Genomic DNA, 23590 nt, shown 5'->3' with positions numbered 1-23590 from the left:
CTGCGAGCAATGATGATGATCCAGAAGATGATTTTCCCAAGGAAAATTTATGTTCGAGGGATGGCATGCCGCAGCTAGAGGAGGTCTCTGCTTGGGCATTGTCTCGTATTAATGAGGTTAGTCAATTATTAGGTGTTTCCTTTGAGGGCCATGAAGCTGAGGCGTTGCAATTGTTTTCGACCATTGAGGAGTCATGGCAGGGGAATGTTCCTTACCAGTCAGGGGTGATGTCTGTTAGTCCTAATGTGAAGAGTGCTCGGGAATTACGCAGGCTGGAATGTTCTAATAATTATGATGGAATAAAGGAGGGAGATGTGTGGCGTCCAAGAAAGGGGCGCAGCGATCCATTATTGTTGTCATGCGGTTAAAAATAGTGTTGGAACGTGCGAGGACTGAATGATAAGGGGAAGAGGGTGTTGGTAAAATTAGTGTTAAACAACGCTAAGGCAGAAATGGTGTGTCAACAGGAAACAAAGATGGATTGTATTGAGGGGGAAACTGTGCGGGATCTGTGGGGAGGCCGTTTTGTGGATTGGGATTTTCTTCCTGCCCTGGGAGTGGCTGGGGGTGTTCTTATTTGCTGGGACCGAAGGGTGGTGGTGAGGGAGGATGTCGAAGTGGGGGGTTTCTCGTTATCTTGCCTATTTCGGTGTGTAGAGGATGACTTTCGTTGGGCCTTTACCGGGGTTTATGGTCCAGTTCGTGGAGGCGAGAGGTCTTCTTTTTTTAGAGGAGTTGCAGAGCATTGCTTATCGCTGGGGGGTTCCCTGGTGTGTGCGAAGGGATTTCAATGTGGTTCGTTGTATGGCGGAAAAGTTTGGGGCAATTTTGGGGTTGGGTTCAATGAGACGTTTCTCTTTGTTCATTGATGAGATGGAGTTGGTCGATTTTACACTTCAGGGTGGTAGTTTCACACCGGGGGTGGAGTGATGTCTCGAATTGATCGATTTCTGGTCATAGGGGATTGGGAGGAGCATTTCTTACAGGCGACCCAATGGCGTTTACAACGGCCCACTTCGGACCATTGGCCTATCTTGCTGGATAGTGGGGGTGTCAGACGTAGGCCAACACCTTTTCGTTTTGAAAACATGTGGTTGCGGTCTGAAGGCTTTGTGGACTTGATTCAAGGGTGATGCGGAAGTTATCGCGTGGCAAGATTGCCTAGTTCTCGGTTGGCACAGAAATTGAAGTTTCTCAAATTAGACCTAAAAAAATGGAATCAGGAGGTTTTTGGTCACTTGAAGGATCAAAAGGCGAAAGTTGTTTATGCATTGAAGGTGTTGGATGAGAGGGAAGGTGCTGGGGTGTTGTCTGCAGCAAATATGTCTATCCGGGAGGAGGTTCGTAAAGAGTTTGGCCATCTTGCACACATGGAGGAGATTAGCTTTCGTCGGAAGTCTAGATGCTTGTGGCTAAAGGATGGGGATCGAAACACGAAGTTTTTCTACCGTATGGCAAATGCTCATCATCGGGTTAATCAAATAGGGCGAATTCGAGTGAATGGGGTGGAATTTTCGACTTTCGAGGGTGTCAAGGACAGTATTGTGGGTTACTATGAGCATTTGTTTCGGAATGTAGGAGAAGGGTGGAGGCCGGGTCTGGATGGGGTAATTTTCGAAGTCATTACGGAAACAGACTGTACGTGCCATTGGAGAGGCCATTTTCTGAAGAGGAAGTGTTTGCGGCATTATATAGTATGTCTGGAGATAAGGCTCCTGGTCCAAATGGGTTTACTATTTCCTTTTTCCAACATTGTTGGGGGGTGGTTAAGACAGAGGTGATGGCTATGTTCAACCAGTTTCATCAAACAGGCGAATTTGAGAAGAGCCTTAATGTCACATTTCTTGCTTTGATTCCAAAAAAGGGTGGGGCAGAGGATATTCGAGATTTCCATCCTATTAGTCTTTTGGGCAGTGTGTATAAGCTGTTAGCTAAGGTTTTGGCGAATCTGTTGCGGGTAGTGCTAGATGGGGTGGTTTCGGATTCTCAAAATGCTTTTGTGGGAGATAGGCAAATTTTGAATGCGGTGCTTGTGGCGAATGAGTGTGGATTCGCAGTTGCGTCAAGGGAAATCAGGGATAATCTGTAAATTAGATATCGAAAAGGCTTATGATAATGTGAATTGGCAGTTTTTGATGTACATGTTGGAGAGGCTGGGTTTTGGGGAAAGATGGCGGCGTTGGGTTTTGTTTTGTATTTCTACTGTGTAGATGTCGGTGTTGGTTAATGGGTCTCCGGAAGGTTTCTTTCCGACTCAACGAGGATTGCGGCAGGGTGATCCTTTATCTCCTTTGTTATTCATCTTGGTTATGGAGGCTTTGGGGCGTTTGTTGGCTAAAGCGGTGCAACAAGGTTTGTTGAAAGGGTTTTAGGTCGGGGTGGTTCCAGGGGTGATGGAGGTGTCTCGTTTGTTTTATGCAGATGATGCGCTCATTTTCTGTGATGCGGAGGAAGAGCATATTGGGTACTTGAGATGTGTGTTGTTGTGTTTTGAGGCGGTGTCTAGGCTTCGAGTGAATTTAGCAAAGTCAAAATTGATCCCGGTGGGGGAGGTGGCGAGATCTTCGAATTTGGCCGCTATCTTAGGGTGTAAAGTGGTCTCATTGCCTGTTACATATTTGGGCTTGCCTTTGGGGGCTTCTTTTAAGGCCAAACGGGTATGGGATGGGGTCGTGGACAGGATGCAACGGCTGTTGGCAGAATGGAAGTGGCAGTATTTGTCAAAGGGTGGTCGGCTTATATTGATTAAAAGTGTTTTAACAAGTATTCCGACTTATTTTATGTCTGTTCACGTGATCCCGGTGTCAGTAGCAAGGCAGATTGAGAAGCTGCAACGGCACTTTTTGTGGGGTGGTGGGGGTGAGGGTGCTTATTATCATTTACTATCATGGGATTAGATTTGCCTGCCTAAGGAGAGTGGGGGTTTGGGGGTTCGGAGGTTGGTCTTGTTCAATTTGGCTTTGTTGGGGAAGTGGTTGTGGCGTTTTGTGGCGAAAAGGGAGCGGCTTTGGAGAAGGGTGGTGGTTGCTAAGTTTGGTATGGATACAGGGGAGTGGCGTTCCAGAACGGTGGGTCTTTCTCATGGTTGTGGTGTGTGGAAGGGGATTTGGTTAGGTCGGGAGGCTTTTTGGAAAAGGGTGCGGTTGAAAGTTGGTGTGGGGGATCGAGTTCGGTTTTGGAGGGATAGGTGGTGTAGTGACTTGTCTTTAGAGTTTCAATTCCCTTTGATTTTTGCTATTGCTACTGATTATGAGGTGTTGGTGGCTGCTGTCAAGATTGGGGAGGGGCAATCCACGGTGTGGAATGTGCAGTTGCGTCGCAATGTTCAGGATTGGGAGCAAGATCAGTTGGTGGAACTTTTGGGTTATTTATATGGTTCGAAGTTTGTGAGGGAAGGTCAAGACTCTTTGGTTTGGGATTGTCCTAGATCCAAAGGTATTTTTATTGTGTCTTCTTTTTATGGAAGTCTTGTTCAGGATGGGTTTGCACAGGATGTTGCCAGGGTTTATCCGTGGAGAGGTGTTTGGTTGTCGGGCTCGCCTTCAAAGGTTGCCTTTTTTGTTTGGATAGCAAGTTTGGGTGGCGTCTTGACCATTGATAATTTGATTTGTCGTGGGCATATTTTGGTAAATTGGTGCTGTTTGTGTGGTAGGGCAGTAGAATCAGTTGACCATTTTCTTATTCTTTTCCCGGTCTCATCTCGTCTCGTCTTTGGATGCTTATGATTGCAATTTTTGGTTTAGTTTGGGTTCAACCAGGCTCGGTGCTCGTAGTTGTGCAAAGTTGGGCAGGAGGGCGAGTAGGGCGGCAGCGTCGGAAGGCTTGGCTTCTTGCGTCGCACTGTTTAATGTGGTTGATTTGATTGGAGCGTAATAGGCGGGTGTTTCCGGGGATGACTCACTCCATTTCTTGGTTAGAGAGATGGCTTCTTATAGTTTTGTATAGTTGGGTGATAGGTTTAGTAGATCCAGATGTGTTAGCTTTTGTAGATTTTGTAGAGGATTTGACTTGTTAATTTGGTCGAGGTTTCGGGGCCTCTTTTGCATTTCTTGCATCTTCTTGATGCTTTCTTAATATAGTTTGGTTATTTATCAAAAAAAAAAAATAGCTAGTTCTCAAAACTACTACTCTTATCACCCCCCCTCAAGGTAATAGGGCTAAGAAGCACCAAAAGCTTGTCCTTGAGATAGCGAAACCTAGAGGAAGTCAGGGGTTTGGTGAAAATGTCTGCCACCTAATCAGCTATGGGAATATAAAAAAGAGCAATTTGTTTAGAGACAAACCTCTCACGAATAAAGTGGCAATCTACCTCAATGTGCTTGTAGTGTGAGTGAAAAACAAGATTGGAAGCTAATGTCGTTGCTGAAACATTGTCACACCAAAGAACTAGGACAAAAGAACAAGGATTAAACAAATCTTTGAGTAATTGTTCGATCCAACAAAGTTCAGCTGCTGTATGGGCCATGGATTTATACTCAGCTTCTATAGAGGATGGATCTATACTCAGCTTCTATAGAGGACTTGGAGACTGTAGCCTGTTTCTTTGCAGACCAAGAAATCAAATTAGGGCCAGCCAAGTGTCACGCCCCGAGAAATTATGTGACATGAAGGGCAGCATTTGGGGTGTGCCAAATGCGCTGGAAGGTTCCGAAAGGAGCGAGAACAGGCTAGAGTATGCTGGAAGACTCTAGAACGTGGTGGAAGGGTCCGGAGTGGCCTGGAAGATTTCGGAATGTGGAAGAACCTTAGAGTGTCCAGAGGAGTCTGGATGGGTCTGGAACATCCTAGAATATCCTGGAGAAGCCTACCATGTACTACACTAGTGTGGAGACTTCTAGAATGTAGTAGGAGGGGTAGTTGTCCTAGACAGTTCTATGGAGAGTTCTAGATGAGAGTTTGTAGCCTTTGGATCAAAATGATCCTAGCCTTCCATTGAGGAGGGGGATGGCTATATAAGGGTGAGGGGTCTCATTTGCTAGACACCTAGAGACCTGGAGATCCAAGAGAGCTCTAAAAGTGAAGCACTTGTGAGTGTGAGTGTGAGAGCCTTGTAAAGCTTTGTACACGACTATACTTGTAAAGTTAACTTGTATAGTGAAGGCATTCTTCCACCTAAACTTTGTGTGTGTTAGTGTGGTTAAGTGGGTAAGGCTGACTTAGGCGCAACCAAGAGGGTTGAAAAGCATCTAAGGCTGCACGGTTTGCTTGCAAAGTCTAAGGCCGTGACAGTTGGTATCAGAGCAAGGTTACGTGAGAAAGTAACCGAGGAAGGTGTACATGGCTATGTCTGGCGACAAAGGGAACGTCCCCAGGGTGAGGAAGCTCTCAACGAAGGACTCGATGGCGGCATTGGAGGCACGACTCGAGGGGATGATGGAGAGTTTGGAAGAGCGGTTCACTAGACTTGAGGAAGCGCTAGTTGGCCCTGGTAAGCCCACATCTCATATCAGTGACTTTTTCTCCTATTTTGCTAGTGTGGTTGCTAGGGTGGAAGAGCTGGAGGAGAAGGTGGACTCCTTCGAGGGAAGGGTGAATTCGTCTTGCTTCGAGGTAGCTAGAGACAGTCCAACCCAACAGAAGGCCCTGGAAACAAGAGTAGCTAGCTTGGAGTTAGAGTTGGAGTTGTGCAAGAAGGCTATCGTCACTGGCAATGGCGGAGGTTTGGCTCCACCGAAGAGGAGGGTTCGTGCGCCGGAACCTAAGAGCTATGATGGTGCGAGGGGTGCCCGAGAGAGCCATGCCGAAGGTGGGAGGCAGTCTCCTCAGACCACCGAGGATGAGCACAGTGATGGCGAGGCCCAGAAGAGACGGGAACGCCGAGGGAAGGGGCAACGCATCGGATCTCCGAGGAAGAGAGGGCAGCTTGAGTGTTTCCTGTGCAACGGACCGCACATGGTGAGAAACTGCCCGAAGAAGAAGAAACAGCTGAGTGCCATGGAGAAGAAGGGAAAGAAGGAGGCGAGGGACTCCGAGAGTGAAGACCCTTCAAAGAAGGAGGCACAGCTGGGGAGCATCCAACTTCTTGGGTCGATATTCTAGAAGAGTGGGGAGATGCCAGAGTCGAGGAACATCCAAAAGAAGGATGAGCGGTGCGCGGAGGTGAAGGCTAAGGGGAAAACTTCACATGCGCAGGAAAAGAGAGGTGCCACTCTAAGCTTTGAGTGCACCGACGAGGCTAAGAGGCTGGGCTTGAAGAGGAAAGGGCGGCTCGAGTGTTTCCTGTGCAATGGACCGCACATGGTGAGGGACTGCCCGAAGAGGAAGGCACTTGCAGGGATGCAGCAGAGTAGGCTGCATGGCAAGGACAAAGAGAAAGCACTTGCAGGGATGCAGCAGAGTGGGCCGCATGGCAAGGGCAAAGAGGAGGCAAGCACCAGCAGCAGCGGACACAGATCATATCGAGACATGGTGGCTCGGTATGCTTCTGTGTGACGAGGGCGTCACGGGATTGGGTGGGGGAGTGTCAAGCCCCGAGAAATTATGTGACACGAAGGGCAGCATTTGAGGTGTGCCAAATGCGTTGGAAGGTTCCGGAAGGAGCGAGAACAGGCTAGAGTATGCTGGAAGACTCTAGAACGTAGTGGAAGGGTTCGGAGTGGCCTGGAAGATTTCGGAATGTGGAAGAACCTTAGAGTGTCCAGAGGAGTCTGGATGGGTCTGGAATGTCCTAGAATATCTTGGAGAAGCCTACCATGTACTACACTAGAGTGGAGACTTCTAGAATGTAGTAGGAGGGGTAGTTGTCCTAGATAGTTCTACGGAGAGTTCTAGATGAGAGTTTGTAGCCCTTGGATCAAAATGATCTTAGCCTTCCATTGAGGAGGGGGATGGCTATATAAGGGTGAGGGGTCTCATTTGCTAGGCACCTAGAGACCTGGAGATCCAAGATAGCTCTAAGAGTGAAGCACTTGTGAGTGTGAGTGTGAGTGTGAGTGTGAGAGCCTTGTAAAGCTTTGTACACAACTATACTTGTAAAGTTAACTTGTATAGTGAAGGCATTCTTCCACCTAAACTTTGTGTGTGTTAGTGTGGTTGAGTGGGTAAGGCTGACTTAGGTGCAACCAAGAGGGTTGAAAAGCATCTAAGGCCGCACGGTTGGCTTGCGAAGTCTAAGGCCATGACACAAGGAACACACAAAAGCCAAAGGTCCTATCTAAGTAATCACCTCCCTAATTAGAATCAGAAAAGGCATGAAGGGTAAATGGTCCAGGACTAAAGCTGAGACCATGAGAAAGGGTCCCTTGAATATATCTGAATACATCTGAGAAGCCTCTTGCCACTGGCAAAATGACCAATGGTGGGAGATTGCATGTGTTGAAAAGGCTTGATTGACAGCCAAAGCAAGATCAGGCCTGGTAGTAGTCAAGTATTGTAAAGTCCCAGCTTCTATAGAAAGAAGGCTAAGAATAAGGCATCACATCAAAAGCTGCAGCTGAGGGCTTGATAACCAAGGGAATGGAACAGGGTTCCACAATGCCAGCTTTGTGCCATAGATTGCTAGCATACTTTTGCTAAGACAAGAAGAAACCTTGTGAATGAGAGTGAACTGAAATCCCCAGAAAATAAGATGTCACCAAGTTTTTTCATGGAGAAAGCCACATGCATCTGCTGAAATAAGGATTGAACTTCCTGTGAGGAGGATGTCATCAACATATCCAAGTATAGTAATGCTAGTGGAAGACATTCTGACAAAGAGAGAGGATTCAGAATGGCTATGATGAAATCCTTGACTCAGTAAGAAGGAAGAAAAAGTGGAGTACCAAGCTCTAGGAGCTTGCTTAAGGCCATAGAGAGCCTTCTTAAGCTTGCACACGTGTGGGAAAAGCAGGGTCAATGAATCCTTGAGGCTGCATCCTATAAATTTCCTCCTCTAGATGGCCATGAGGAAAGCATTAGAAATATCTAACTATTTGAGAGGTCATTTATTTTGGAGAACCAAGCACAAGAAGATCCTAATAGTTGGTTGTTTGGCAACTGGACTAAAGGTCTTTTGATAATCAAACCCTTCTTAATCCTGAACACCCATTTACATCCAATGACTGACTTGGTGGAGGGAAAAGAAACCAAATCCCAAGTACCTTGTTTCCGCAGAGCTTGAAATTCTTCTTTCGTAGCTGCAACCTAAAAAGAAGACTGCAATTCTTGTGTAGCTGACCAAGTGATGCAGGACAATTAGGGACAGCCACAGCAGTGGGCTTTTGGGGCTGATTTAACATTGTTTTAGGAGCTGTTATGAGGCTGTGAACAGTACCTATGAATAGTGTTTTGAGCTGTTAAAAGTGCAGAAAATAAAAGAGAGAAAGAAGGAGAAGAAGAAGATAGATCTACCAATCACTCCTAGAATCCCTTAGGCATCACACCTAGGATTTGATTACATCACACAATCACACAATCCATAAAGAAGCTTCAAAGCTCTCAAAATTTTATAAATATCAACTCTATTGAAGTATAAGCATTACATGGCTTTATATAAAATTAAGAGATTTCCTAAACCAACTAGAACAATAAAAGAAACCATTATAATATCTTTGACTTCCAAAACCAATTTAAAACTAAATAAGAAACAAAAACAAAGACTAATTAAATAACTTGACTGACAAAACGACCCATAAGCGACCCCTACAGCCCATGTTAGAAAATATGAAAATTACAAAAATACCCTTGACCTAAAATCCTAGAAAATATAAACTAATCATAAGATAAGACTCTAATAATACTAGAAACATGATTATGAATTGGTTCCTATCAGGTTTTCGTTGAAATCATGCCAATTCCAAATATCGCCACTTTCTTGAATTTACTCTTCTTTGACCTTCTTATATTCTGAATAATTGAGGCTCAGTAACAGCAAGATCAAGATAAGCAGTTTTAGTAAAATGACAGGTAGGAGCTGAAGCCTTATAGATCTAGTGACCATAGGATGAGTATATTAGAAGGAGGAATTGAAAAGGGAAGCGAGGACGAGACTAAAGTAGCTACTGAAGGAAGAGGTAAAGGAAGATGAATAGAGATGGACTGAATACAAATAGCTGGAGAAGGATTGGAACATAAGGGTATAGAAGAAGGGGAAGTAGGAGCAGGATGGGAGGAAGGAGAAGACACATTAGAATAGCTAGAAGGAGAAATAGAAGAAATAGGGGAAGAAGAAGGGATAGACCAAAAGAAAGAAGCAAAAACAGGAAGAGGAGTAACAGTAGGCTGAAGAGCAAAGGGAAAAGAGGTTTCATTAAACAAAATATGTCTAGACACAAATTTTACTAGAATTAGGTTCCAAACATCTGTAACCCTTAGTGAGATGATAGCCCAAGAAAATACATGGTGAAGACCTAGGTTGTAATTTGTTAGAGTTATAAGGCCTAAGCCATAGAAAGCATTGACATCCAAACACCTTGAGGAATGTGTAGTCTGGGATAGAATGAAAAAGTGGCTCAAAAGGAGATTTATGGCTAAGAGAAAGGCTAGGCATCCTATTAATGAGAAAGACTCTAGTCGCTGCGGCATCAAATCAGTAACTCAGAGGTAAAGAAGACTGATAAAGCAAAACAATGGCAGTTTGGGCCAGCTAGTTGAGTATGAGAGCATTCATGGAGAGCTTGCAAAGATTCAACAAACTTCAACAGTCTTGGAGTACCAAAGCAAGTTCAGCACCTTGCGAATTGATCCCGAGATTGGTTGGAGCATCAATTGGTGGGAACATTTGCAGAAAAGTCGAAACCTGAGATCCACTGAGAAGTAAAAATGTACCGGCCCCGCACCATGACAGCAGCAATTTCATTTGCATGTTTGCAAGAAGAAAGGTTACCAGATGGTAATCGACAAATAACTAAGAGTTGCTCTTCCAAACTAGGTGGGTTCCCTCCAAGCAAATCAACACAAGTAGTGGCTCCAAGATGTGACATACCCCCAAAGCCAGCTAACTGATCATGAGTTAAAGGAGTGGACATCAAAGGGACTTTGTTGGTATAGTGATGAAAAGTGGCATAAATGGCATCATTGCAAGCAAAAAATGTTATTGATGATTGAACCTATTAGAGACCCGAAGGTTGATTTTGACAGTGCTAGTGACCACGAAGAGATAAGTGCAGATGAAGAAGGTATTCAACTCCTGATATAATCAACTAACCATCACAGTTCATGCTTTAGCTGGATATTCAACCCCTATGTGAGTCAAGGGAATTATCAAGGGTCAACCTGTGGTACTTTTAATTAATTCTGAGAGTACTGACAATTTCTTGGATTACAAAATTGCCACAGAAAATTGCATGTTCAGTTGACGGGTGTGACAAATTTGATGTTAAGGTTGCAGATGAAAGAACATTAACATGTTCCGGAAAATGTCCAGATGTGGAGATTCTTATACAAAATCAAAAGATTATTGTGACCTAGGCCAAGTTTGGGAAGACTAAATAAGTGCACTTTTTGACTTTTTTTGTATTATGTGTAGAAAAAATAGAGAGGTGATGTTGATTGATGTGACTCAAAAAAGATAAAAAGATGAAATAAGTGCACTTTTTTATGTTAGCCAAACTTGGCCCTAGTCTTGGGGGCTCGATGGCTGCGTACTTTAGGAGATATAATGTGGAAATTTTCTAAACTTAATATGCAGTTTGTTTTGAATTGAAAAAAAAAAAAAAAAACATCCACTATTAGGACACATCAAATGGAAGGAATTCTGCAAAAGCCATTTGTAATATTCTTGTGATGGCAAAGACATTCGGTACAAAGGCCAAATTGTATTGGTTGCTAATTCTACCCACAAGCCATTATTGCTTCACGAGTTCCATGCATCTCCTCTCTGTTGGACATTCAGGCTAACTCCACACTTACAACAGACTCTCCCGAGTTTTTTATTGGAAGGGGATGCAGAAGGAGGCTAACCATTTTGTACAAGAATGTGACACGTGCTAGAGAAATAAAGCAGAAACAGTAGCAAGCCCTGGACTGCTTCAACCACTTCCAGTTCCTACCCAAGTGTGGTCAGCAATCTCTATGGATTTTATAGAAGGCCTCCTCTCTTCACAAGGGAAAAATGTGATTATGGACCATCTTACAAAAATATGCTCACTTTTGTCCTTTGTCTCACCCTTATACTGCTGTCACAGTTGCTCAAGTTTTTGTGGATAACATTTTCAAACTACATGGAATACCAAAATCAATAGTTAGCGACTGAGATAAAGTGTTCACAAGCAATTTTTGGAAGGAGCTCTTCCGATTACAAGGCGCACTACTGAATATGAGTACAACCTATCATCCACAAATAGATGGCCAAGCAAAGGAGGTGAATCGGTGCCATGAGAACTATTTGTGGTGCTTCATAGGTGATCAGCCAGTGGATTGAGTTCGTCGGTTTTCATGGGCAGAATGGTACCTATCATGCATCTACATTTGAGGCAGTATATGGTCGTCCACCACCCCTTATTACTTCTTATACCCATGGCACTTCAAGCGTGCATCAAGTAGATTGTGATCTAAGAGAAAGGGATCATCTCTTGCAACTTCTCAAAAGTAATCTACATGAAGCTTGGTCTCTAATGAAGCAACAAGTTGACATGCATAGAACAAAGGGAGTTTGAGGTAGGACATTGGGTCTATTTGCGGCTACAACCCTACAAACAAGTTTTCATCCAAGTTCACTCTTCTAAGAGGTTATCGCCGCATTTTTACGGTCCCTATAAGGTGCTTGAGAGTATAGGACTTGTGGCCTGTCTGTTAGAACTTCCTGAAGGAGCTCAGATTCATAATGCTTTCCAAGTTTCTTGTTTGCAAAAGAAGCTTGGAGATCACCTTGTTATTCAAAGCCAGCTACCAGATTTTTCCTGGATGGGAGAAACCAGGATTCAACCCCAAGCTATATTGGATCGACGACTAGTCCAGTGCAAGAATGAAGGAGTGAATGTTCTAGTCCAGTGGGCCAACTTTCCAGTTGAGGATGCTACTTGGGAATCTTACCACTCAAGAAGAAATTCCTGGAGTTCGTTGCTTCCCAACCCTGAGGACAAGGTTGTTAATAAGGGTGGAGGAATGATACAATTGCTTTCTATATTGGTAGGATTCTGCTGAATTTTAGGAGGCAATTGCGCTGTTTGTCTTGGCATGATTTATTTTCTTTTCCGGTAATCTTGTTATGTCTGTTGCTGGCTGGTGTTCTAGTGATAGAAGGGTGTAGATGCTGTATGGCCTTTTATGCAATCAATGAGAATTCACCTTAAAGGTTTGGAGGCTTGATCCTCTTGAAGTGATCTTCTTCTTCTTATTTTCCCCATTTTGTTCATTCAGTCACTAAAAACTACCATACATGTTCTATCATTAGAACCATGTCCATTGGATATGAAAGGTAAAAGATGCAGGATATACCGTCATTTCTCCATACTCCTTTCATGGGCCCCAATCTGGACCCATATAGATAATTTGAACAATCTACGTCATAGGCCTCATAATAAAGATCATCCATGTAAAAAATCAGTTTCATTGAACAACTATAAACATAAACACATAAATAAATCACATTTTATTTTATAAAATGAATGGCAAATATAATAATAAACTTAAACTATTCATTTTATAAAACAAAATACAATTTGATTCTTTATTTATAGTTGTTCAATAAAATTGATTTTTTGCATAGATAACCGTCATTACGAGACCCTATGAAGTAGACGGTTCAGATTATTGGTGTGAGTACGAATTGAGACCCATAAGAGGGATATGGAAGAGTATGGAGAAAAGCTCATCCTGTGTCGGAAACACTTCTCAGATTCTCTAATTGTTTATAATCTTCAAGCCAAACATGAAAATTTGTGGGCTTTGAGTGATTGTGTGCTTCACACCAGGTAGTATTTTTAAACTATCTTTGTGCAAGGCTAACCCCCTCAAACCACAGAGAGAGAGAGAGAGTTCCCACCCACAAACATTGAAATCTTTCACACTGTTGCTTCAAATATGAACTAAAAATATTAATTGACAGTTATGGTTGTACGAAACCTGCAATTTTTCATTTGAAAGCCCGTGTTGACAAAATTATTTTTATGGGGAAACACTATGGTTATGCACCTTATAATTAAAAAGAAAAATAACATAATTTCAATTTTTTGAGTCATAACTAAAAAAAGAAACTCTGCCGCGGTAGTTAGCAAATCCGCCGGTCCCAAGCCCGGGTAAAGGAGGAGGGTTGTGTGTTAGGTAGCCGACAGCCAACATGTAAAAAAGCCGCTCAGATCCCAAATGAAAATGAATCTTACTTTAAATCGATTACATGCTAGGTCGTTCCCCTCAAGTAACGCGTTGCGCCTACCTCCGAGTGTTTCGAAAAGTGAGTAAGGGGCGCTACATCGACACTTGGGTGCAGTGAAAAATAGGCAAAAATTCCCGCGTTTTTCTAGACGAGCGAGAATAAAGAAGCTAATTCAAAACTATAGGCTTAGGATAGCCACCTGGAATATAGGAACTTTAACTGATAAGACGATAGAATTGGTAGATGTTATGATTAGGAGGAGAGTTAGTATAGCATGCGCACAAGGAATTAAGTGAACGAGTGAGAAAGTTAGGGAAATAGAGGATACCCGTTTTAAACTGTATTATAGTGGTAAGGATAGATGCAAGAATGGGGTAGGAATCATAGTTGCCAAGGGTCTTGTGGAAAATGTAGTGTTAGTCATTAGGAAAGGAGATAGGATTATATTAGTTAAACTAGTTATTGGAGGAAATATAGTGAACGTTATTTGTGCATACGCCCATTAAGTAGGATTAGATGATCAAACTAAGAGGGATTTTTGACAGCAAATAGATGAGATCTTACAGGAGATATTTGTAGGAGAGAACCTAGTTATAGGTGGAGATTTCAATAGACATGTCGGCATAGATAAACTAAGTTATGAAAGGGTTCATGGCGGATACGATTTTAGTAATAGAAATGAGACTGGAGAGAGTATCTTCGATTTTGCATTGGCTTTGACCTAGTGGTGGCCAATACTATGTATAAGAAAAAGGAGGAGCATTTGATAACTTTTAAGAGTGGCTCCGTTAAAAGCCAAATAGATTACTTTTTAGTGAGAAAAATGGACCGCTTAAAATGCATTGATTGTAAGGTGATTCTTGGAGAGAACCTAGCCTCTCAACATAGGATTTTGATACTAGATTTATGTTTTAAAAGGCAATACCAAGCTAGGAAGGATGGTGGACGTCGTAAGACGAGATGGTGGATCCTCAAAGGAGATAAATTAGAAATATTTAAAAATAGAACGGATAAGAAAGGTGCTTGAGACTTGGAAGATGATACTAATACTATGTGAAACTTAATGACCAATTGTATGAGGAGAATCTCAAGAGAAGTGCTTGGAGAGTCGAAAGGAACGGGACCCAGCTCTAGGAAAACTTGGTGGTGAAGGGAAGAGGTTCAAACGGTCGTTAAGGCAAAAAAAGAGTGCTTTAAAAAGTGGTAAAAGGATAGAACTGAGAAGAACCTTAAGAGTTATAGATTGGCTAATAAGGAGGTCAAGAAAATAGTGAGAGAGGCTAAGTTGAAAGCTTATGATGACTTATACACTAGACTAGATAGTAAGGAGGGAGAGAAGAGGATATACAAACTTGCTAAGATACGAAAGAAGAAAACAAGAAATTTGAATCAAGTTAAGTGCATTAAGAGTGAGGATTCTAAGATATTGGTGAAGGATGAAGAGATTAAGGAGAGATGGAAGAACTATTTTGAGAAATTATTAAATGAGGAATATGGAGGTACGTCAATAGGGGAAGAAATAACCAGTAATATGATAAACCAAGACTATAGGTTCTATTGTAGGATTAGGAACTTTGAAGTAAAGATTGCACTTAATAAGATGAAATCAAATAAAGCTTTAGGACCTCATGATATCTCTATTGAAGCTTGGAAGTGTTTGGGTAAAAAAAGAGTTGCTTGGTTGACTAAGTTATTTAGAAAAATTTTGTTGACTATGAACATGCCAGATGAGTGGAGAAAGAGTATTTTAGTGTCAATCTATAAGAATAAAGGAGATGTCCAGAATTACAACTATAGAGGAATCAAGCTAATGTATCATATAATGAAAGTGTGGGAAAGGGTGATGGCACGCCAATTGCGAGATATAACAGAGGTGTCAGAGAATCAATTTGAGTTTATGCCTGGCAAGTCGACAATGGAAGCGATCTATCTGTTGAAGAGAGTAATAAAAAAGTATAGAAAAAAGAAAAGAGATATTCATATGGTGTTTATCGATCTTGAGAAAGCATATGATAGAGTGCCTTGGGATATAAAATGATGGGTGTTAGAGAAGAAAATGACAAAAGGTTACACTAATGTGATTAAAGACATGTATGAAGGAGTGGTGACCACTATTAGATCGCATGCTGGAGAAACAAATGAATTTCAAATCACTATAGGGATACTCCAAGGATCTACCTTAAGTCCTTATCTTTTTGAGTTAGTTATAGATGAATTGACGAGAAATATTTAGGATGACGTGCCATGTTGTATGCTTTTTGCAGATGATATCGTGTTAGTGGATAAGACTAGAGAAGGAGTTAATTCAAAGTTAGAGAGTTGGAGAAAAGCATTTGAATCTAAAAAATTTTCAATAAGCAGAACTAAGACAGTGTATATGGAGTGTAAATTTAGTAACAGTAGCAATGAAAGCAGAGGTAAAGTGAAGATTGAGAACCAAGTACTGCCTAAAAATGAACATTTTCATTATTTAGAGTCGATTATCACAACGGTGAGGGAGATTGATGCAGATATAGCCTATAGAATTAAGACGGGATGGCTTAAGTGGAGAAGTGCATCTGGAGTACTATGCGATAAATGAATACCCACTAGCCTAAAAGGTAAATTCTATAGAACGGCTATTAGACCAGCGATGTTGTATGAGACAGAGTGTTAGGCAATTAAGAAACAACATGCCGATAAGATGAGTGTTGCTGAGATGAGGATGCTAAGGTGGATGTCTAGCAAAACTAGATAAGATAGAATTAGAAATGAGTGTATATGAAAATAGGTAGGAGTAGCACCGATAGAAAATAAGTTGAGAGAGAATCGATTGAGATGGTTTGGTCATATTTAATGGAAACCAATAGAGGTAGTAGTAAAGAGATGCGATGCAGTAACGGTAGATGAAAGTACTAGGGAACCGGCTAGCATTGTAAATAGAGATATGGATCTACTTAATATGACTAACGAAATGGCGTTTAACAGAGCTGCGTGGAGAAGAAAGATTCATGTAGCCGACCCCATTTGATGGGACTTAAGACTTAGTTTGGTTATAACTAAAAAAAGAAAAAATATTATAACCAAACTGAGGTATAACTAGAGAACTCATCACTCATAACTAAAATAATGTCATAATAATTAAAGAAGAAAATTGATCATAACTTCTAAAAAAAAAAATAGCATATCATATGGTAAGGGTGTATATTATAATTTCCTTATTTTTACACATCCTCATTAAGGGCTATTCTGGGTGAAAAATTATTGGTTGGTCTTCGGATGCCACACCAATCACAATTCACATGCCCCTACCACCAATCACAACACTATTGGGCACCACGTGACGGTGTCCAACACCAACCAATAACTTCTCCAATCCAAACTGATTATTGGCTTTTCAGTTTATTTATATGCCATCATCTATTTAGTTTTCTCTTTTCGTAATAAATAAAATAAAATAAATCAAAAATTAACTCGTACCCAGAACAACGTAAGTCTAAATTCACAACCGTCACCTGAAAAATATTAAAAGTATCAGTGAACGGGAAAACGAGAAATTTTGAGAAAATTTAACCTGAAAAAGGATGGTGAGCCGAGCAAGCGGCGCCGTACAGGTCTTGCTGACGGCACCAGCGACGCCGCCGGCTAAGAGTTGCGAAATGGTCCCGATCTGCGATTGCTGATGCCACGCCCTTCGCTGCTCCACGAATTTATGCGCCGGACCGCCGTCGACGGCCACACATCCCTGGCTCGAATCGAGCGCTCCCCCTTCCACCACCACCCCAACCCTAGCCTCCGTCTGCATATCTTCTCCCTCTCTAAGTAAATCTTACGAATCTCTTGAGCCCGAACTCGAACTTCCACTACGTTTAGGATCTTATGAGAAAAAGAAAAGTAGGATCTTATGAGAAAAAGAAAAGAAAGGAAAGGATTAGTTAAGTTTGAAGAGAAGAGAGAAGAAAAGAAATTAGGGGAAAACGAAAAGTAGGATCTTATGAGAAAATGAAAAGGAAGGATTAGTTAAGTTACCAGGGGAAAGAAAAAAAATAAAATAAAATGATTTGATTGTGATTTTTTTTCTTTTTTGTTTAGATAAGAAAAAAAAAATGATTGTAATTTGTTTTATTCTTGCTTGGTTAGATTTTATTAAGACTAAAAAAAAAAAAAGAAATTATTTTATATTACACTATCAAAATAATCTTTTTATATTTTTAATTATTTTATTTCTTTTATTTTTATAGGAACAAAATTGGTATTATGAAAATGGGTATTTTTTTTAAGATTCCTGATATTATGATTTTATATTATAAAGGACATCAAATATTTTCATGATGTCTAAGGTCCCTCAACATCAATCCAGAGAAAATTGGTCTAGAGAAAATTAGTCCAGAGAAAATTCAAGTCAGAGAAAATTGGTCCAGATAAATTTTTAAATTTCTCTGGACATCCCTAAACTTCCTAAATTTCTTTGTCCTTTTTTTTTTTTTTAAACATAAGAATTCCCCTACCTCAACTCACTTCCTTGCTTCTCAAAGGTGAGGAAGAAAGGCAACTTCTCTAACCGATGAGCCTCCAAAAAACAGATGCAGAGAGGTGTTTGGTCCAGGCCATGAATACGAAGCAGTGATAATGGAACAAATTTATGTAGTTCATCTATCGTATCCGTTATCATGAATCCAAAGAAAATTTAAATTTCTCTAGGTTGAATCCAGAGAAATTTGAGAAATTATTGCCTTCACTTAGCCTTCTCTTGCATGGAAGTGTTGGATGATCTTGAGAAATATAAGTTCAATTTGAAGTTGGGTTCTAAAGTGAGATTCGTCATGAGCCTTATACCTCGGTGCATCATCAGGAAAGAGAAGGTTCTGATCTTCTGCCACAACATTGCTTCGATTAATCTATTTCTAGAGATATTCGATGACATGGAAAGAGTGGGTGTCGAGCATGATTTTCAGTGAGGAGCACATAGAGGACCCATCCCAATGGCAAGCAGAGAAAATTGAAGACGATATCTTGAGAGAGATCGTATGTAGGGTCTGGCTACGTCAATCATTGTTGAAAATGGAGTCGGCGAATTGCAGACTGTAGCGCCTCCTCCACCTGATCTACCGCCGGACAGGCCACCTCATCGCTTCCGTCCACGGCCGCGGCAGCTGTGGGGGGATTCAGAACGAGCCAGCGTTCAAGCATGTGGAGGGCGTTGAGTCGGTCAGAATCGGAGTCTGAAGTGAGTTGGAGCTCGGCGAGGTGGAAGAGTTCTGGAGGCGGTGGTTGTGGGTAAGAATGACGGTGGGTTTGGGGTGGTGATGGGTCAGATTCCAGCGGTGGTGGTGGTTGTGGTGGTGGTGGGTGAGAGTGGTGTGAGATCGGTGAGTTTAGGAGTGGGAATCTCCACTGGGTAAAGCTTTGGGAAGTGTTGGAAGATGAGGACTCAGAGTCGGGTTGTTAGGGTGGCGGTGGGTCAGATGATGAAGATAGTATAAAGGACTGAAATTTCTCTGATATATGTTTAGGGACCTTAGACATCAAAAAATAATTTTGTGGATCTTTTCCATTACGAAAAGTAGGAGAGGGACCCTAGACCAATTTTCCCTTATGAAAATAGTGGTTTTTTTTCTTTCCCAATCTCTCCACTTTTGGAAAGATTGAAAATGAGGTTTATAAGATAAATGAGTTTCTCTCTATTTCTCCCAATTTCTTCTCATTTCTCTCTACTTAGATTATCCAAAACAGTAATAGAAATACATATATCTATTTATTTTATTTTCTCTCCAAATCACTCAATTCAAACATAGTGTTCGTTCACGCCTTTCTCTATATTTAGGGTGTTTGGGAAGGTTTTTTTTTTGAGGGGGGAAGGGGGGCTAAAATAACACTAAAAATAAAGTAAATTAAATAGAGATAAAATGTGACATAAAATTTATAATTATTATTATTTTTAAATAAACATCTAATTAAAAGAAAATTCAATCATTTTTTTAAGGGTCAATTTTACAGAAGGTACTATTCCTAAATGTTCAGTTCCATTTAATTTATTTTTTAAAAATATTTTATTAGGGGTTATTTAAGGTAATATGACCAAATCATCTTTCCAAACTTTTTGAGCGTGTTCCCATTTTGAAACCATTATACAATAAAAAATAATAATAGTCTCTCATTTTATGGAAAAAAATTTCTCCCTTATTCTAGAGAGAAAATCTCTTCCTTATTTCCTAGAGAAAATCTCTCATTTATTTAATGATATAAAATATCGCCCTTACTCCAGGGAGAAAATATCTCATATTCTCAAAATCTTAAATCATCTACCTTATTCCGACGTAAAGAAACAATGCCATGAACATTTACATTGATCGAAGTGTAGACATCGTGAACATCCATATTGTTGGTGATTGCTTATATTTGTATACACATAACAACAAGCTTAATATGAGTTGCGATAAATAAATGTTGATGTGAATTTTCACATTACAAATATATGTCGGTAAAATAACACATTAATGTTGTTTGCACTTGCATGATTATTTCTGAATATGAATATTAACAGTGATTAATAATATGATGGTCACAACATTAATTGTAACACATTATAATGTAATAATTCACAACAAGTAATAACTCCTTACAATATGAATATTCGCACCATGTAATAATCATGCAAAACTCATACAATAATCAGTGATATGTAAACATTCACATTATACGATAACAATGTAATCATTACTCTACATTGCACATCATACAACCATTACATGCTTCTAATGTTGAAGTTCACTTCATAAAATGCAAAATATTAAAATATGATAATTCATAACAATAATAACTTCAGTGAATGTAAACATTCACATTCATTAAAATATCTACCCAATAAGCATACATACACTGATACATGAAGGTATCCATCTATTGTAAAAACAAAAAAAAATATGGAAGTGAACATCCATATTATAACCACATAATAACATAAATATGAAATAACCAATGATATGTGAACATTCACATCTTGAAAAAAATATAGCTATGTCCATATTTTGCATTGCAATCCCAAACTGGAAATTTTATTACCACCATTACACATCATTATAGATTAAACAAGTTCAAATTCACACCACCAAATATAATGGCAATAAACAACATGCAAACATTCCCCCATGATATGACCAATAATATGTGAACGTTCACATTGTTCATGCAACGTAAACATTCACAACATCCAAAAAAATAGGGCCCTATATGAATGCATTACTAGACAAAAATCATAACCTCATTCAACAAAAATAAACTTGTATCTCCATCTAATCTAGAAAATAAAGTTGAAAGCTAAAAATAGAGCATACAATTCTTTATATAAATCCAAACATAAATGAACATGCATCCCTAAACAAAATAATACTAACCTTGAGACAAAATTATCTACTCGTTCTCTCATTCTGATCAATGTCTGACTTTGCAAAATTGTGTAAAAAAGCAGAGCATAAACAAACAACACTAATGTAGTCTTGATTCGTCATCTTCCTCTAACACCAACGAAACCCTAGCACAACAAAGAAACACCACAATGAGAGTGAAACTGAATCACAATCAAAAGCATGAATTATGGTAACTGCAAAAACTAAAGGACAGTAAAAAAAAAGCGTGTATATCCTTTTTGTCTATAATATATATCAATAATAAATATAAGGGTATAATAGTCCAAAAAATAATGTAAATCAGAAAAAAAAAATAATAATAAAAAATAAAAAATAAAAAATAAAAAGACCTCCTGGAATAAAAGTATAAACAGATGAAACTAATTAGGTTATAAATTTTCTTTATGGACTTATTGGGTTAGAATATTCATAAATGGGATTTATCAATAAAAATTCATTTTTTTATAATATAATTATTTTAACATACTAAAATAGTCAAAAATTAAAATTATCTATTAATATAACCAAAAAATTAAAAAATACTTATAATTAGGGATACTCAGCGAATATTTCGATCTGCCCAAACCAACTGAACTAAATTGATCCGCCACATTTTGAACGAATGCGTGATAATAAGCAAATGGTTGCGGATTGAATTTTTCCAATCTATCTAGTTTTGGACATATGACAAATTTGAAAGTCCTTTGGCTGCAACCGCATCGCTAAACCGCAAGCACCCCTAGTAATTTGAAAGATTTTGTATTTTCAATTTGTTTAGATATTCTTGTAGGGGCCGAATATTGGGAGTTGTAAAGAGGCCGAATAGTTGAACTTGGAGAGTCGAAATATATATAGCACCCGGTCTCGTCTCGCACGTTCAAATCCTACCCTATTCGGCCAAATAACCGGTTGAGCAAGGAGGCCGAGTGAAAAGCAGTTTGAAACAAAAGAAGTCGAATGGCGAATTGAAAGTGGGCCCAATCCCGAGGCCCAAGAAAGAAAAGATATAAATAGAAGAACATCAGCCAGAAAGAGGTAGGTGAGAATCAATATGCTTAACTTAAAATACAAGTAATCCAGAGAGAGTGGAGACTAACTTGTCCGTCGGAGTGCTAATTCCGGCACCCCCGACCAGAGTGTTCATATCTTTTTAGGTGACAATCTAAGGATCACGAGCGTCCCCTAGGATCTGAAGAGTATTTCCAAACCACTTCCCCACAATTGGCGTCGTCTGTGGGAATACTCAAATACATCCATGGCGAGCGTAATGGAAGACCCTCCGATAGTCACTGACGAAACCACATAGAGAGACGACCTCACTCTAACAAACATGCTTGGACCAGAGACTATCGCCGCAAGACGCGCCTTGAACTTCGCCTTACCCTCGACTTCAACGCATGAGACAATGCAAGCGATCATGGAATAAGCAAAGCAAAACGAACAGAGGTTGGAGAACATGATCGCTGAGAATGAACATCTCCGTCAGGATTTGGCCTTAGAAGTGGCGAAGTCCAAACAAGCTATACGCCAAGATCTGGAACGATCTCTGAGGGTAGGTGGTCGATGACCTCGAGCCCGACAACAATACACTGATAGCGACTCCGACTCATTATCCCCGGAGCCCAAGAAGAAGGGGCGACTCGAAACTACCAGTTCCTTTGAAGAAAGTCCATGTATAAGGCATAAGCGAAGAAGAAACAGTTCAGACGAAGAAAACCAGCACGATCCCTTTGTACGACGAATTGCAAGGGCAGTGCTAACTAAGAAATTCAAAGCACCATTATTCACCTTGTACGACGGTAAATCAGACCCCACCGATCACATCCACCATTACAAGCAAGCCATGACGCTGCATGCAGACGACGAGGCTCTTATGTGTAGAATATTTCCAAGCAGTCTGGGACCACTGGCTGTCAGGTGGTATTATAAACTGGAGCCGGCTTCGATCAAAAGCTTCCACCAACTCCAAAAATCCATCAGGGCAAGGTTTATCACTAATGAGGTACAGCCAAAGCAAGTCGATTCCCTCTGGGCAATGTAGATTCAACCGGAGGAAACCCTTCGTGCGTATTCAGCGCGGTATTGGGAGTGCATTAATTTGATAGATGATGCTTGCAATGACTCCATGGCCATTATTGCCCTCAAGATGGAGCTGCATCCCGACAGTGCCCTTCGCAACTTTTTGACCAGAAAGCCCCCCAAAACAGTCTGGTCGTTGATGAAGAAAGTTGAGGAATACTGTAAAGTGGAAGATGACGCCTTGGGGGTCAAAGCCGGAAATGTGACCAACAAGACGGCTCCTTCTAAAATTACTTAGCCATTAAATTTTGTACCACCTCAGAGCCCTGAACCACGGCATCGGGCTAAACAAGATAAGAGACGGGATTCTCGCCGATCAAGCGACCAATGCTCCCACCGAGCAAATAAACAATTGCAAGTCAACAGCAGACGCACAAGGCACGCCAACAAGAAATATACGGAGTTGTCAGAGCCGATCAGCACGGTCATGTCCAAAATCCAATATCTTCCGTTTTTCAAATGGCCATCGAAAATGGTGGAACCTCCCGACACGTAAAGACGGGATAGGCGGTGCGAGTATCACAAGGATCATGGCCATGATACTGAGAGTTGTTATGCATTGAAGGATCATCTGAAGGAATTGGTACAAGATGATCGGCTACAACAGTACGTTCGAAAAGGCAACTCAACCAAAGCAATAACTTTAAGACAGGATTCACCTCCACTCAGCGTGATCCACATGATATATAGCCTGCCAATGTCATCCACGGTGTATACGATTTAGTCGAATCTCGACCCTCAAAATCAACTCACTCCGGCTAAACGGCCCCATGAAGCTGCGAGTATTGCTTTTGATGATTCAGATTTGGCTAGAGTGACACTTCCCCTTGGTAATCGAGTTACGCGTAAACCGATTCACTATTGGGCGCGTATTCATTGACCTAGGAAGCACATC

General features: G+C 40.8%; 1 protein-coding gene across 1 annotated transcript in view; it reads right to left on the bottom strand.

Annotated features, from left to right (window-relative positions):
• Nucleotides 1-17237, bottom strand: part of LOC114292449 (uncharacterized) — a 29750-nt gene extending 12513 nt beyond the window's left edge. Inside the window, exon 1 of the mRNA XM_028236415.2 lies at nucleotides 16785-17237. Within this exon, the coding sequence (XP_028092216.2) occupies nucleotides 16785-17015 (231 nt within the window). The 5' untranslated portion in view covers nucleotides 17016-17237. The remainder of the gene's footprint in view (nucleotides 1-16784) is intronic.
• Nucleotides 17238-23590: the final 6353 nt, after the last annotated feature.

This window comes from Camellia sinensis, chromosome 8 (genome assembly GCF_055761805.1).
Source record: "Camellia sinensis isolate YWXY chromosome 8, ASM5576180v1, whole genome shotgun sequence".
NCBI lineage: Eukaryota > Viridiplantae > Streptophyta > Magnoliopsida > Ericales > Theaceae > Camellia > Camellia sinensis.
The sequence above is the reverse complement of the archived record's forward strand: the minus strand, read 5'-3'. Positions and strand labels throughout refer to the sequence as shown.